Here is a 16,552-nt window from a genome sequence, read left to right on the forward strand (position 1 = left end):
ACCTGTCACTGGGAGGATGTGAACCTGTGCTCCCCTGTCTGTGTGACTCACCCTGCACACCACGCGGTCATGCCTTTACCAGGAGAGATTGGAAACCTGTCACTGGGAGGATGTGAACCTGTGCTCCCCTGTCTGTGTGACTCACCCTGCACACCACGCGGTCATGCCTTTACCAGGGGAGCCATTACACACACAATTATAGAAATCCATTGTTATGTGAATTATTAAATGATTATAGGCTTCCCTGATGATGTCATTTAGGTAAGATATAGTACACATGTGTGTCTTGAAATAAGACCCACTAGCAACGTATTTTAAAATTTTTACTCACCAACAACTGAAAGTTGTACAGATTGTGTCCTGGTCTTTGAAGTGCAAGAATAAGTGCCAGTATCTTCTTTTTTCACAGCATCAAGGAACACATAAATGATCTCAAACAGAACCTTTTTTATATGTATACTTTCACTCTCAAAGGGTACCTAGTTCAAGAATAAAGAAACCCCCAATCAGACTGAACAGCAGCACTTTGATCCGCCACATGGAATAACAGTATTATCAAAAGGCTTTTTTTTTTTTTTTTTTACCAATTTTTGTTTGGTGTCATTAGCCGAGGTCCAGGATAATTCCACAGGCCCATCAGCCTTTGGAACTTTAAATCGTAACAGAAAAGCTTCTCCAGTTTTAAGAATTACGCTTGTATCAGCAACCTCTGGGTTTGTCCAGGATGTGAGTTCTGAGAAAAACAAAAAAGCAAACAAAAGATGGCTATTTAAATAAAATACACTGAACTGGATTAAGGAGAGGAGGCTGTGCGTTTAGCTTAATGCCCCCAGATTGTGGAACTTTTCTATTAGAGAAACTGCATCTGTCAAGACTAAAGACTTACTTTTATAACTTAGCCTTTTCAACCTGATTGTAATATAATTGTTTGTATCTATCTGATGTGCTTATTTCAGTGATCTTTGTGTTGTATCTATCACTCTTAGCCATTTCTTGTTTTCTTCCATTGTTTTATTATTGTTTTTTAATTGTTATTTTTATTGATATTATTGTTATTTACTGTTATTTTGCAAATTTCACTACTTCTTGATGCTGCATACTTGTATTCTGTTGTAACTGACATGTAAAGGTGATATATAAATAAAAAGGAATTGAATTGAAATATTTAGTCTGGTTGAATAATAGCAGTGGATTCTGATTCTGAATCAGTAATGTAAAGCAAAGGAACATTACCCTTACAATTGAGAAGGATTTAATAAACAGTTATTTCGTAAAACATTCCAATATAGCTTCAAACTACACAGAGCTTTGTACAGCGGGCATTGGCATCACAGACAATACGATGGCTTGTGGCCCTGGTAGAATGGTACCAATGTAGGCATTGCAGTGCTATGATCCAATCCACACTGCTGATTCATTACAGTACCATAGTACAGGATCAGGAGCATAGAACTCCATTGTAGCCTATTGCCATTGAACATGCTGTGGTCTACTAATACTACCATGATGTGATCTACAACCAGAAAAGACATGAGATAAGACGAGTGGGATATTTCAGAATGTGACTTTTTTTTTTTTTTTAACAAAGCCTAATTTTCAAAGCCTTTTTACTCCATTTTTTTCAAAAGGAGAAAAACACACGCTGACTAGAAATAAACACAGCAGGCATTTCATTTACTGCTGGTTTCATAGACCCTGATTAGCACTTGGATTACTTTGCCTAAAATAACAAAAGATGAGTGATAATCAGGGAATGTGGAACCAGCTGTTCAAGTCCTGTTGGGTTGTTTATTTCTCATTGTGTAATTTGAAATGATATTGTCGCTCTTTCGAGAACATTTCTTTTGATGTAATTCCTGTCAACACAAATGCAAGCACGCTTACCAAACGAATGAAGCTGCGAGCATTCTTTGCCAGCAGAGTTCTCAGCACAGCACCGTATGTCATTGTATTGAAATAAATCCAATCCATAGACCCAGTTCACTTTCTTACGGACTCCATGAATATCAGCAACCTCCAAGGGGCTTTTGTTTTGCCCGTCCCACTTCAAACAGCTGGAATATCAAAGCACAGTATGAATGCAGCCACCAGCCTTACTCAGGCATTCAATAGTATTTTCCACAGAGACATATAACAATCATATAAAGATCTTGTAAAGATGTTATGTCAAAGTTCACTGTTTGTTTTATTTATGTTGGTAAAGTCCATATTAAGTCTCCACAACAGGGTCGTGTTTAACTCGTCCCCTTTGCAGTACATCCTCAGAGGACTGACTCTTTTTGTTTTCTAACTTGACCCCTGTTGTAAAGATCACATCTTTATATGGCTCATTGCTGGGACCCTTTATGGTAGCTTGTTTTTTGTTGCTGTTTCTGTACATTTGAATTGCTTTTATACAGACAGGAAAGAGACACCAGGAAACATTCATCTGAGGGTTACAGCTTTCAAATCAAGGATACCTCTGTGTTAAAACAGACAGCTAATCTGTCGTAGCAAAAATACTTTTTAACCAGTTTAACTATAGAAGAGTGTGAAAAAAACCAGAAGCACACCCTCACCACTGTTACCCTCACCATGCGTGCAACTTTCAATGCTAACACTGCATGCAACACCAAAACCACCGCGCATCTTCATCCCTGGCGCTGTCTGTTCTGTCATTTCTTTATTAGCCAGTCGAGCGACAGCAGTGCCGGAATTGAAACTACATGTTTCATTAAACTACATAATCATAATCACTCTTTCCTTTACATACAAATGAAATCAAAATAGCTTTGCTGTTTCATACCTTCCCCTCGATTCCGTGCAAAGAATCCACTCAATTGTTGGTTCCGGGTAGCTTTCAGCAGAGCACAGGATCTTACAAGGGAACCCGAGCTTCTCTCTGTGCAATACTCTCAGTAACGGAGCGGTGGGAGGAGCTGTGGAGAATGAAAGCAGATCAGTTCAAAACAAGCAGGTAAAGAAGAACCTCAAGTTGAATTGTAGCTGAGGGGGGCTGTACAAATGAGATAGTGGAGATCACTTTAAGGGTTACCAGATTTCCAGAGTGAAAAACCAGGAATTTTATTTTTTTTCTTCAATTCACTGAAGCTGTAGCAATTCTGAAGCAGCTACAATAAGTATATAATAACACAAAAAGTAGCCATGGTCCAGGAAGTTAAAGCGAATATGATTTATTAAACATATAATCAGAATTATTAAACAAGTAGACCATATGTTTGGTTATTTTATTTGTGTATAATAAATGACAGTGCTGTCAACTTGCTGAGCACACTGCTACAGTTTTGTACTTAAATGTGAATACAAAATAACAAAACTGGGACGATTTAAGAATATTCCTGTTTCTGACTAGGGCAAAAAAAATGAGGACTGAAAACTGGGACAATCGCAGGGTGTCTGATAACTCTACACACACTAGAACAGAGCCATGCAGAGCACCAGATCCACATTGAATTGAGCATCTGATCCCTGAGTAGAGAGCAGGGTCTCTGATAACCCTACTCACACTAGAACAGAGCCATGCAGAGCACCAGATCCACATTGAATTGAGCATCTGATCCCTGAGTAGAGAGCAGGGTCTCTGATAACCCTACTCACACTAGAACAGAGCCATGCAGAGCAACAGATCCACATTGAATTGAGCATCTGATCCCTGAGCAGAGAGCAGGGTCTCTGATAACCCTACTCACACTAGAACAGAGCCATGCAGAGCAACAGATCCACATTGAATTGAGCATCTGATCCCTGAGTAGAGAGCAGGGTCTCTGATAACCCTACTCACACTAGAACAGAGCCATGCAGAGCACCAGATCCACATTGAATTGAGCATCTGATCCCTGAGTAGAGAGCAGGGTCTCTGATAACCCTACTCACACTAGAACAGAGCCATGCAGAGCACCAGATCCACATTGAATTGAGCATCTGATCCCTGAGTAGAGAGCAGGGTCTCTGATAACCCTACTCACACTAGAACAGAGCCATGCAGAGCACCAGATTCACATTGAATTGAGCATCTGATCCCTGAGTAGAGAGCAGGGTCTCTGATAACCCTACTCACACTAGAACAGAGCCATGCAGAGCACCAGATCCACATTGAATTGAGCATCTGATCCCTGAGTAGAGAGCAGGGTCTCTGATAACCCTACTCACACTAGAACAGAGCCATGCAGAGCACCAGATCCACATTGAATTGAGCATCTGATCCCTGAGTAGAGAGCAGGGTCTCTGATAACCCTACTCACACTAGAACAGAGCCATGCAGAGCACCAGATCCACATTGAATTGAGCATCTGATCCCTGAGTAGAGAGCAGGGTCTCTGATAACCCTACTCACACTAGAACAGAGCCATGCAGAGCACCAGATCCACATTGAATTGAGCATCTGATCCCTGAGTAGAGAGCAGGGTCTCTGATAACCCTACTCACACTAGAACAGAGCCATGCAGAGCACCAGATCCACATTGAATTGAGCATCTGATCCCTGAGTAGAGAGCAGGGTCTCTGATAACCCTACTCACACTAGAACAGAGCCATGCAGAGCACCAGATCCACATTGAATTGAGCATCTGATCCCTGAGTAGAGAGCAGGGTCTCTGATAACCCTACTCACACTAGAACAGAGCCATGCAGAGCACCAGATCCACATTGAATTGAGCATCTGATCCCTGAGTAGAGAGCAGGGTCTCTGATAACCCTACTCACACTAGAACAGAGCCATGCAGAGCACCAGATCCACATTGAATTGAGCATCTGATCCCTGAGTAGAGAGCAGGGTCTCTGATAACCCTACTCACACTAGAACAGAGCCATGCAGAGCACCAGATCCACATTGAATTGAGCATCTGATCCCTGAGTAGAGAGCAGGGTCTCTGATAACCCTACTCACACTAGAACAGAGCCATGCAGAGCACCAGATCCACATTGAATTGAGCATCTGATCCCTGAGTAGAGAGCAGGGTCTCTGATAACCCTACTCACACTAGAACAGAGCCATGCAGAGCACCAGATCCACATTGAATTGAGCATCTGATCCCTGAGTAGAGAGCAGGGTCTCTGATAACCCTACTCACACTAGAACAGAGCCATGCAGAGCACCAGATCCACATTGAATTGAGCATCTGATCCCTGAGTAGAGAGCAGGGTCTCTGATAACCCTACTCACACTAGAACAGAGCCATGCAGAGCACCAGATCCACATTGAATTGAGCATCTGATCCCTGAGTAGAGAGCAGGGTCTCTGATAACCCTACTCACACTAGAACAGAGCCATGCAGAGCACCAGATCCACATTGAATTGAGCATCTGATCCCTGAGTAGAGAGCAGGGTCTCTGATAACCCTACTCACACTAGAACAGAGCCATGCAGAGCACCAGCACATTGAATTGAGCATCTGATCCCTGAGTAGAGAGCAGGGTCTCTGACACTAGAACAGAGCCATGCAGAGCACCAGATCACATTGAATTGAGCATCTGATCCCTGAGTAGAGAGCAGGGTCTCTGATAACCCTACTCACACTAGAACAGAGCCATGCAGAGCACCAGATCCACATTGAATTGAGCATCTGATCCCTGAGTAGAGAGCAGGGTCTCTGATAACCCTACTCACACTAGAACAGAGCCATGCAGAGCACCAGATCCACATTGAATTGAGCATCTTGTGAACCACTTTGTAGCCAACGCATTCTGCCAATAGCTTTACAAATCGGTGAAATCGATTGCAGTTAAGTAATGTATTATATATTTGTATTAATAAATATTTATGAAATACTGGTTGTATTTTGAGTATTTAAGTTTCTCTCCCCTCATGAATATGTTTTGTCAAAAGCTGGTAGTTTACGCACTGATCAGTTACTTACTTCTGACACGAACAGCAAACCTCATGGAATAGCTAACATTGGTGTACTGGAAAGAAAGCGTGTGCATTCCAGCATGGCTTTCATTAGCTTGGGAAATCAGAAAGGAGTAGGTTTTCCTGAAAGGGAAGAAGAAAACATACTGACATTCCTTTTTAATATGATACGGCAGTGTGCAAATGTATTAGAAACGCCCCATTGCTTCTGTTGCTTTGTTGCGCATATGAAATCAAACCACTGGAACTGAAGATCTTGGAAAACCATAAAGGATATAAATGACACATTTTAAGGTGTTCTAATAAACGTGCACACTGTTTCGAATGAATACTACACTGGAAAACTAGACTGCACAGGTATACAGTATTGGTTTGATAACTAGAGGTGTGCTGATACTCGGAACTGCCTTTAAGAAGTATCTTTAATGGCAGCTATTGAATAAATCCATTCATTCGTATGATGATTTCAAAAGATAAGCTGTACTTCCCTCGCCTTTAAAGAATGTGTTTTTAAAGAACTAGCAAGTACCTGGCTTTGTCTACAGTGCAGTGTCTTGTGATATTGTCATGTTCCCAAAGACAGCTTGCATTTTCAGTGACATTCATTACTACTTGTATCTCAATCCTGTCAAAAAGATCCACTTCTAGGTTGGCTAGTTCCTCTTCCTGCAGCGAAGTGCTATTCTTCACATCTGATGGTTGAATATCCGGACAGTGGATTTGTTCTTTTCTTCTTTCACTATTTGCTTTCTGCTTATCAAAATATATCAAGTTCAGGTCACGTTATATCTCATACATCCAACACAGTCATTTTAAACTAAACAGATCCAATGAATTGGGTAACAGTGACCTCACTGACAGAGCTTACCTGTTGTTGCAGGCTTGACTCTTCCTCGTTTGAGTCTCTCTTGGTGTGTAAAGTCAAAAAGCATGCTGTCTGTGGCACTGTTTGTATCCCCTCCACTTCGATTAACATTGACAAAGAGGCTGCAGCTGTATACAAAGTGCATCAGTTAGAAGGGAAATGCGTTCAATAAATATGCTTGTTAACAAGACTCAGAGCAGACACTCACAAGGGTTATGAGGCCTGGTTTAGAAGCAAGTGAAAAGTTTGTTGTAATTCACTAAACTTTAAGCACTGCTTCAAGAAATGTTTTTTCAACAACTAGTGATGGACCAGCGGATCTCTCTCTATATATTGTAAGGTACCAGGGAGGGGGTTAAATCCTTCCCTGCTGAACCCTTGTTTGAATGCACATTTGGGTATTATGGGGTTTAATTGTGTAATTGTTTAATTGTTTAGTTAATCCCCTGCACCTGATGGTAGTTGTAAATTAGAGCCAGGTGCAGGGGATTTAAGAGAGGCAGCCAGTCTGTTCCAGGCTGCTGAGAGAAGAGCCCGACTGTGTGAGTGAGCAGTCGTATCGAAGGTGAAGTACGGCGTGAAGCCCGTGTGAGTTTGTATTTGGTGTTGGTGTCAGGTAAACGGCTTAGCCATCCTGAATGTTTAGTTAGGTTCCCGTTAATGTTAGTTAGGGCTCCAAGAGAGAGCTAGGTGTTTGTTTCTGTTTTGTTTAATTTATTTGATTGGTGTTTATTAAAAGCAATTCCATTTCTGTGTCCTGGGTCTGGTCTTAAAGGGGCAACGAACTCCGTGTGTGTGAGGATCGTTTACAATATAAACAATTCTAAAGTGTGATGCAAACTAAACAAATTGAAACATTTTCACCCCTGGGCACACGGTACCTTCTCAAAAGGAAAGCAGCTTAGCCAGACATGAAATCGTTACAGACACCCTGGATGAAACGCCTGATGCTTTCCACATCAAATTGTTATCAGGGCTGTTAGTGGTTCTCAAACGTTTTTTTTTTCTCATGGGATTAAAATGACACCCGTGTTCTGGATTAAGTCACCTGCCATCACGGGCACAACAATCTGGTCTTGTGGGCACCAATGCACCCATGTGTACATATTGTCTTAAATGAATTGTTTGGGCTGCTTATTTCCTGTTTTAAAAATGAAATACTGAGAATTGTTGCATCCTTGTTGACGACTGCAAACCCCTTTATATCTGTGCCTCTTTATTTGTACCATTTTCCGAGGAACTGTAACATCTGACTTCACTGTCACAGGGCAGGTCTGTCTCAAGGTTTAACGGGGAGCCAGTTGATATTCCTGCATTCCACATGCAAGCAGTCAATGACATGTGTGCCGTTGATTGTTTTGAAATCATCACTTGGGGCGTTTTGATTGATTTAATACCTGCCGATAAATACCTTCTAAATGTAATTACAGAGTATGAGCACCCCTTGCTGTCAATGACCTTGTTAAGAGCTTCCCAACAGCAGGCAGACAGACACAGACCAAAGTGCTGCACAATGATAACTAACAAGTGTCCTCTGTGGTCGCTGTCCAGGGTACTGAACCAGCCAACGAGGCTTCAGGATCCCCACTTAAAGTGATTGCAGCCAACAAAATAACTCTGTAAACCTCACCTGCTTTGTCCACACAGGTCTGAAATGTGCAGTTATGAAAGACACACATGTTATAATAAACATGGTGCTACATCAGGTTAAAGGAAGCCTTCAATTCCCATGCTTCTATTCCTAGGTCATTTTACATCAGCAGTGTCTTATGGGTCAGTAGGGGAAGCATAAGGCTGGTGAATGAACTAAGACTGTGTGGTTAATACCTCATCAGTGACCGTCTTGTGAAAGAAAAAGAAAGACATGTCCTTGTAGAATATGGGATGGGTGACAATGGACCATGCATTGAGAACAATTTATTATACAACTGCAAGAAACAAAACTAGTGTGGACTCTTGTGCTAGCAATATAAAAACAATATGTGAGGCTCCAAATAGTGCACCAGTGCGATGAATCAATCAATTCATGTTTAATAGAGGCAAACCAATAATCAATTAATAGTTTATTGCATCACCTCTACCTACCAGAACGCTTCTTCCGCAGGCCCGGCCCCCTGATTCTAAGAAGAATAAGCAGTTGTGTAGCTGTGCAGCTGTGTATTACTTACACCTTAGGACATCACACATGTCACAGGTGAGAAACATGAGCAAATCAACAGATGGGACAAGCTATATATATATATATATATATATATATATATATATATACACACACACACACACACACACACACACACACACACACACACACATTTATTTGAACACCTCAAGCTTTGTCATTTATATCTATTAGATACCTAGACTGCATGAAAAACTGGATGTGAGAATTTCGGTCAGTAATCAGTGATATAGAAACAATAGACACTCCTTTGTGAAAATGTTAGCACACTTTGTGCTTTAGTGAGGCATCTTAAACAACTTCTAAAACACCTCATTCATGTTACCATTTATGGCTACATGTTCCTTTTCTCTTATTAAATTAATTGCATGTGTGGCCTATTAATGTCATCAATTAAATTAGACAATCACTAATTTGCCTATTTTCACAATTTTCCAGTATTTTTAGTTCCAGTGGTTTGATTTCATATCCACAGCAAATCAAAACCACAGAAGCAATGGGGTGTTCTAATAAATGTGCATACTACTGTAAATATAAACATTCCGCTAATATTTAGTTCAATAATAAGAACAAGAAAAGAATAACAATAAAAAATCTACATTGTAGCAAAACCTTAAAAGAAAGGAGTGGCTTTCTTCCTCCGAATGTTCTTGGAGACCACATTGCAAAGAATGGCCAAAAGAAAGAGTTTCTGTTGATGATGAAAAAAACTCTTAAAAGGAAATGATCATTTAAAAGACACCTGGGCTAAATTCACAAAGCTGATTGCTCCAATTAATCATTGGCAACTTTTTTCAGAAAGGAGAACCCACCAAATAAAGTTACCAAGCCTGAAATAAACGACTAAGACTTTTAGGTCAAGGGCTTGAATGAATATTAAGTTGTTTCTTGTTTGTTTGAATGTTTACTTGGCGTTTTTTTTCCCTTCAGAAAACAATTGCACAAATTTGGATTAAATAACTGAGAATCTAGCCCATTACTGCTGCTAGTAGTTTAACATCAAGGCTGAAGTTTAGAGAAAGAGAAATGGGTGCTTATTTAAATAACTTGTTTTGTGCAGCTACTGGCAGCAGTGAAATCAGCTGGCTTAATACCAACAAAACATCTGCCTTAAATTAAAGGAGTTGTTTATAGGTTTGTAATCGCAGTAAAACTGGATTAGAGGGCATTACCTAAGCCAGCTATTAACTTCTCGGCACAGTTAGATAATTGACAGTACTGCACTCTAACCAGGGTCATATTGCATAACTAGAGTCATTAATACTTAACAAGGCATTAGTAATGGGAAGCGGACACGCCCTCAATCTTCGATCTAACAAAACATCACAAAAGCTTTCAGTGCAACACCCACAGCCTTCCTGGCTCAGCTATAGCCTGGTAAAGCTGCCCTGCTCTTATCTTTCTCAGTATCATCCCTGTGTCTCCTTGGTGGTTTGCTTTGGTTATCACATTGTAAGAAATAATAACAATATGCTACACGAATGGAACACGAAGCCCAAACTGCACTCATGCCTGATAACACCAGGGGTTCACAACTCACAGTACAGCTGTGGCCCTGGGAGGTTGATCACACCATTGTTTTTAACAGTTGTTAATTATTTTTGCCTGGATCCTTACCAGATTCAGTAGGTCTGTGCCTCCTCAATGATAGCCATTTATGAGTAATGCTGAAGTGTAACTTCTTGTTATGTGGGTTTTTGCTGAACTTGGTGAAGTGAAGAAGAAATGCAGATGTTAACTGTTAATGTGTTTTGTCTCACACCATGCATCAAGCAAGGGAAATAAGACCAAATTTGGTCAAGGAAATTACATAAGCTAGCTGTATGTCTGTACTGTACAAAATAATTTCTTTGTTCAAAAAACTACATCTACACTGAGATCAACTCAGAAGAGAAACATCTACACTGACACTAGCTCAGAAGAGAAACATCACACCGACACCAGCTCAGAACAGAAACATCTACACTGACAGCTGCTCAGAAGAGAAACATCTACACTGACACCAGCTCAGAACAGAAACATCTACACTGACAGCTGCTCAGAAGAGAAACATCACACCGACACCAGCTCAGAACAGAAACATCTACACTGACAGCTGCTCAGAAGAGAAACATCTACACTGAGACCAGCTCAGAAGAGAAACATCTACACTGAGACCAGCTCAGAACAGAAACATCTACACTGACAGCTGCTCAGAAGAGAAACATCTACACTGAGACCAGCTCAGAAGAGAAACATCTACACTGAGACCAGCTCAGAACAGAAACATCTACACTGACAGCTGCTCAGAAGAGAAACATCTACACTGAGACCAGCTCAGAACAGAAACATCTACACTGAGACCAGCTCAGAACAGAAACATCTACACTGACAGCTGCTCAGAAGAGGAACATCTACACTGAGACCAGCTCAGAAGAGAAACATCTACACTGAGACCAGCTCAGAACAGAAACATCTACACTGACAGCTGCTCAGAAGAGAAACATCTACACTGAGACCAGCTCATAAGAGAAACATCTACACTGACCCCAGCTCATAAGAGAAACATCTACACTGAGACCAGCTCATAAGAGAAACATCAACACTGATGCCAGCTGAGAAGAGAAACATCAGCACTGAGCCCAGATCAGAAGAGAAACATTGACACTGAGGCCAGCTCAGAAGAGAAACATCTACACTGAGCCCAGCTCATAAGAGAAACATCTACATTGAACCCAGATCAGAAGAGAAACATCTACACTGAGCCCAGCTCATAAGAGAAACATCTACACTGAGCCCAGATCAGAAGAGAAATACTGACACTGAGACCAGTTCAGAAGAGAAACATCTACATTGAACCCAGATCAGAAGAGAAACATCTACACTGAGCCCAGCTCATAAGAGAAACATCTACACTGAGCCCAGATCAGAAGAGAAATACTGACACTGAGACCAGCTCAGAAGAGAAATATCTACACTGAGGCCAGCTCAGAAACGAAGATGAGGGCTCAGAAAAACTACATCAACACTGACGCCAGCTCAGAATACCATCTCTGTACCAGGTCAGCTCAGAATACCATCTCTGTACCAGGTCAGCTCAGTATACCATCTCTGTACCAGGGCAGCTCAGTATACCATCTCTGTACCAGGGCAGCTCAGAATACCATCAGCTGACGCCTTGTGTATGCATCACATGTGATTTACTTTGATCCTGATTGATTTCATTCCTGAATAAACTCTTTTGATTTAAACTAACTGAAGAAGACTGGCTTATTATTTTTAAAAAGAAATCAAACCTTAAACATGCATAGGCTCAGACCTCAAATATGTTCAATTTACAAAAAAACATCAGATTTGACTCAATGTTTAACTACACTAATAACTTCAGTGTTTCTGTCCTTGTTAAACATGTTGCATGTAAACTCATAGGTAGTAATGCATTGTAGCTCTACTTTCTTCCCCTTGCAATCTATTCAAACATATAACAGCCTCCGATGGCAAACTACATATCTATATCAAAAGGGCCATACTGTGGAGCTGAATTAACCAAATAGGGTTACTGTTTAATATTCTGTTTAATTCATTTTCACTGCCAGAGCTGCCTGACAACCCATCAGCACTGGATGCTGGAAATGCAGGGATCACAATCACATCCTCAGAAATAATTCCATGGACGATTTTCAGCTTCCTCCAAAACTTGTGTTGCAAGTAAGACCCCTTCTTCTGCATCATTTTCAAATGCAATTCATAGGCAAGAATGCATTGAGGGGTCCTTCTACAGTTATGGCCAAAAGTTTTGCCTCACCTAGCAGTTTAGGATGTGAGACATAATAAAATAAAATAAAAACTATATGAACATAATTTAGATATTTTATTTAACATCATGTAGTCAAATAAACTATAAAATTATATTGCAAAAGTCTACCAGAAGCCATAATAGTAGTATAGTATTTATGTTAGATTTCGAAATCTCACATTTTTCAATTTGTATCAGCTTTTCGTTAAGCATATGGAAAACTACTATGTAATTTAACATGTTGAGTTAACATTATTCAGCAGCTTTATGAAGCGAAATGTGCCAATTCTATAGGGGGATGCAAAACGTTGGCCATAGCTGTACATTCAAAATTAATTTACATTGAATTAATAGGACCTTCAGGGAAGTTGTGTTCCACACTGAGATCAATAAAAATAACGCGATAGAACAACCATCAAACACAGCATTACAGTAGCAGACATCCGCAAACATTACACCCCTAGACCGCGCGTCATTAAGGATCGCCTTTGTTTTACTTTATTTTTATTCTTTTTTTAGGTTGTTAAAAAAATAACCATTTAAAGCAATAGCCTACTCTACATAAACCAAATACAAATGTAAGCCAATAGCCAATGCGTTTGTGCCTTTAGTTGTTTTTCAACGGCGGTTGCCATTGTAAAAGCATAGAAAGCTGTAATAAAGCATAGTGAAAGAGCAGTAAATCATTAAGCATAGTAAGGAAAGGTGGGTTATGGTAAAGCATATTAATAAACAAGGCAAACCAGGGTAAACTAAATGCATAGTCTAACCAGGGGAAAAGCATGGTGGAAACTGCAAACACACTGCAGAAATACCCTGGTAAACATTAATAACAAGAATAAGCAAGCCGATTTTAAACTGGAACAGTACGGGTTAACAAAAGGATGGATATGTTTTGAAAAACGACTAAACATGACTTAAGAGGTTACCTTTCTCATGGTGGTTACTAAAACCAACAGAACGCCTTGTCTAACTTCTGCTAGTTTGGCACACGCAGCCCATGCAATTGCATGGGGCCCCGGGCAGCAAGGGTGCCCCTGTATCGTGGCTCGTTTACTATTAAAAACGTATATTCACCTCAAGTCTCTACCAGAATGAATGACTTATTAGCCATTTTACCGTTCTTTTTATCTATACGCCACAAGCCATAAACAGAAAAAACACACAATGTGTTGAGGTTTAAAGCCTGCACAAGCACACGCCCGTATGAGCCGCGTAATCACGCCACCCGTGGTTTAAGGTAAGAACGGTGAGACATTTACAAAATGAGCGAATTTCGACACACAGCAAGCAAGGCTTGCTTGCGCGTGCAGTCAGATCTGCAAACTTGATGGGGAATACATGTGTGATGCCTCACAGGCGCAAAGCTGCGAGTCTGAAAGAGCCTAGAAACGAATTGAAATACATGCGCAATGCGTCGTCCTCGTCTCTTTCCATGCTCGACTACATCTGCAAGGGAAATCTGCTGGACCTGTATCATAACCTCAGCATTATTGACTTGCATCTGCTTTTGCCTGTGTCTGTCACAGTAGCGTCTGGGGAGAGAAGCTGATCTTACAGAAACATGACATTAATAAAACAAAACTATTTGCTTTATACAGTGTCGCCGGAGCGTTTGACTGGACCAGGGCAGATGTCGATCATACACCATAAACAAAAGCACAAAAGGTTCATTTCTAACTGCCTCTGTGAGTGTGTGTTTTTTGTGATTTCTGTACTAAAATGCAATATATGTAATAGTGTCGTTGTTGCCCCCTGTTTGAAAGTCACGGTATCGTCGTATTACTGGTAAGAACAGGGAATAGGCTCTGCATGGGGCCAACGTGGGGCAAACGCCGCCACTGACTAATCGGGGTCTGTGACTCGCAACGGAAAGACTGCTGCCACTAGTTTAACATACGTGCTACAGAAAGATGCATTGTGAAATTTAATTGGCTTTAAATGTTGAGAATTTGGACTGAAAAGTGTAGTTCTATTAAGATCAGCTGCGAAATCAGCTCCCTTAAGTTAGTGCAGGTGGAAATCCCACTAACATCCATCTCAGTTTAAAGATTCAGACTCGGAGCTACCTACCTAGGCTACTGACAACAGCTTTCTCTGGCTCACCTGTGCGCAAAACTTTGAACCCGCCGCTCTGTAGCTGCTGGAAGACTGTGGAATGTAAACCCACAGTACTGTCATAGTTTATGGGATGTTTACGCAATAATAATAATAATAATAATAATAATAACAATAATAATAATACATTATATAGAATGCCTACAATTTTAACAGAACTGTGTACTTCTGTTTTGCATAAAATGCATAGATATGTATTTCACTTACCAAACAGCAAAAGCATATTCCCGATCCTTTCCATTTTAAATTCCAAACATAGAATAAATCACATCGTGCAATTCCCACAGACACATGAGCGAATGAAGCCCACGCCTCGTATGCACAAAGTTATTTGACTTGGGCTTATTTTCAGAACCAATCGGGTTAAAGGTAGGAAGGATTCCGAGAAGCAAAAGGGGGATGTAGCACAACAAATAGTTTTTAAAATACTTCCGTTTAAACTGAGCTACGGTAAAGGCGATGATATTTAAAGTAAAACATTCTTTATGACGCTAAACGGTTTCAGATACTTCCTTTAACAGAAGAGCTGCTCTAAATTCGATTGTGCATAAAGTAACGCATTCTTTATGTTAAACAGGACCAACACCAGTATTGTAGACTAACGAGGGGTTTTGTTAAAGCTGAAATATTAGGTTATGAGAATAATGACATTTCACACATCCCATAAGTTCAAGAATAACTACAGTAAGCTTTGTTTGTATAGCTGTGGAAAAAAATAAAACATACTGGTACAAAACGTGCAAACTTTAAAACAAATGAAATATTTAGGTTTTCTTTATTTCTTTTTATCTAAAAAAGGATGCTGTTACCTCACGAATCCATATAAAAAATATTAGCTGTAATATCTACAAGATTTGTATCCAGCTATGGGGGGGGGGGGGGTTTGTTAGTTCACAGAGTAAAAGAGGGACCAGAAAGCTTCAAGGAGGGAGGAAGCAGCTAAAATGATCTTAGGTAATGTAAACAGAGTGCTAAGCTAACGGTGTCTGTTTACCAGTGTATAGCTGCAGTGAACTTTTATAATGCATTCATTTCTACTCTAAAAGGTAAAAGACGCCTCTTCCCACTAGACACCCGGTACACGATTACCTGACACGATGAACACTGGCTGCATTAATACAAAAGGGGGACGCACCGAAATGCTGCTTGCTAGAACTCTTTCAGTTTCCATCACAGAAGCTGTATTTGCTACCAATGCCATTACTCCCGTAGCCTACTTGAAATATTTATTTATTTAGCAAGGCGGTTTATTGATCAGGGTCAGTATGTGATGGTTTGATACGCAGTGGCGCTATATGTAATGCAGTGGCGCTGGAACAATTTGTATAGTGGGGGTGCTGAAAGCCATTGAACAAAATTGTAACCCCTGTATATGATGGAAGCAGGTGCACAGCACTTCAATCCAGGGGGTGCTACCCAACCCCCAGCACCTCTAGTTCCAGCACTCCTGCTGTAATGGCAATTATGGGTACAGCTGTGGCCTGCACTTTGAAATCTGGATGGCACTTAGACAGTAAGATTGTCTGCTGGGGAATTTTCTAACTAAATCCCCAAAATGGGCCTTTGTTGGTACACTTACAAAAACTTGAAGAGGTAACTGCTTCTTTCAGGGAACATAAGAAATGCATGACTGGACTGACTAACAATGAGTACTAGTGACGCTATTTTACATGTATCTGTTAACCTCAACACATATTTGAAGCAAGGGCAGCGTTTGTCTCCATTTCAAAACAAATAAACAAAAAAGTTTTGATATTAATAAAATAA

General features: G+C 40.5%; 1 protein-coding gene across 2 annotated transcripts in view; it reads right to left on the reverse strand.

The window, feature by feature from the left end:
* Positions 1-15,141, reverse strand: part of flt3 (fms related receptor tyrosine kinase 3) — a 29,625-nt gene extending 14,484 nt beyond the window's left edge. The window contains exons 1-8 of one of the 2 annotated variants that reach the window (XM_041232902.1): positions 14,993-15,141; positions 6,717-6,841; positions 6,378-6,601; positions 5,856-5,971; positions 2,786-2,918; positions 1,885-2,054; positions 585-733; positions 332-479 (exon numbers count right to left, since the gene is read on the reverse strand). In XM_041232902.1, the coding sequence (XP_041088836.1) occupies positions 332-479; positions 585-733; positions 1,885-2,054; positions 2,786-2,918; positions 5,856-5,971; positions 6,378-6,601; positions 6,717-6,841; positions 14,993-15,026 (1,099 nt within the window). In that variant the 5' untranslated portion in view covers positions 15,027-15,141. The remainder of the gene's footprint in view (positions 1-331; positions 480-584; positions 734-1,884; positions 2,055-2,785; positions 2,919-5,855; positions 5,972-6,377; positions 6,602-6,716; positions 6,842-14,992) is intronic. The other variant, XM_041232903.1, reaches the window with a different exon arrangement.
* Positions 15,142-16,552: the final 1,411 nt, after the last annotated feature.

Source organism: Polyodon spathula, chromosome 30 (assembly GCF_017654505.1).
Source record: "Polyodon spathula isolate WHYD16114869_AA chromosome 30, ASM1765450v1, whole genome shotgun sequence".
NCBI lineage: Eukaryota > Metazoa > Chordata > Actinopteri > Acipenseriformes > Polyodontidae > Polyodon > Polyodon spathula.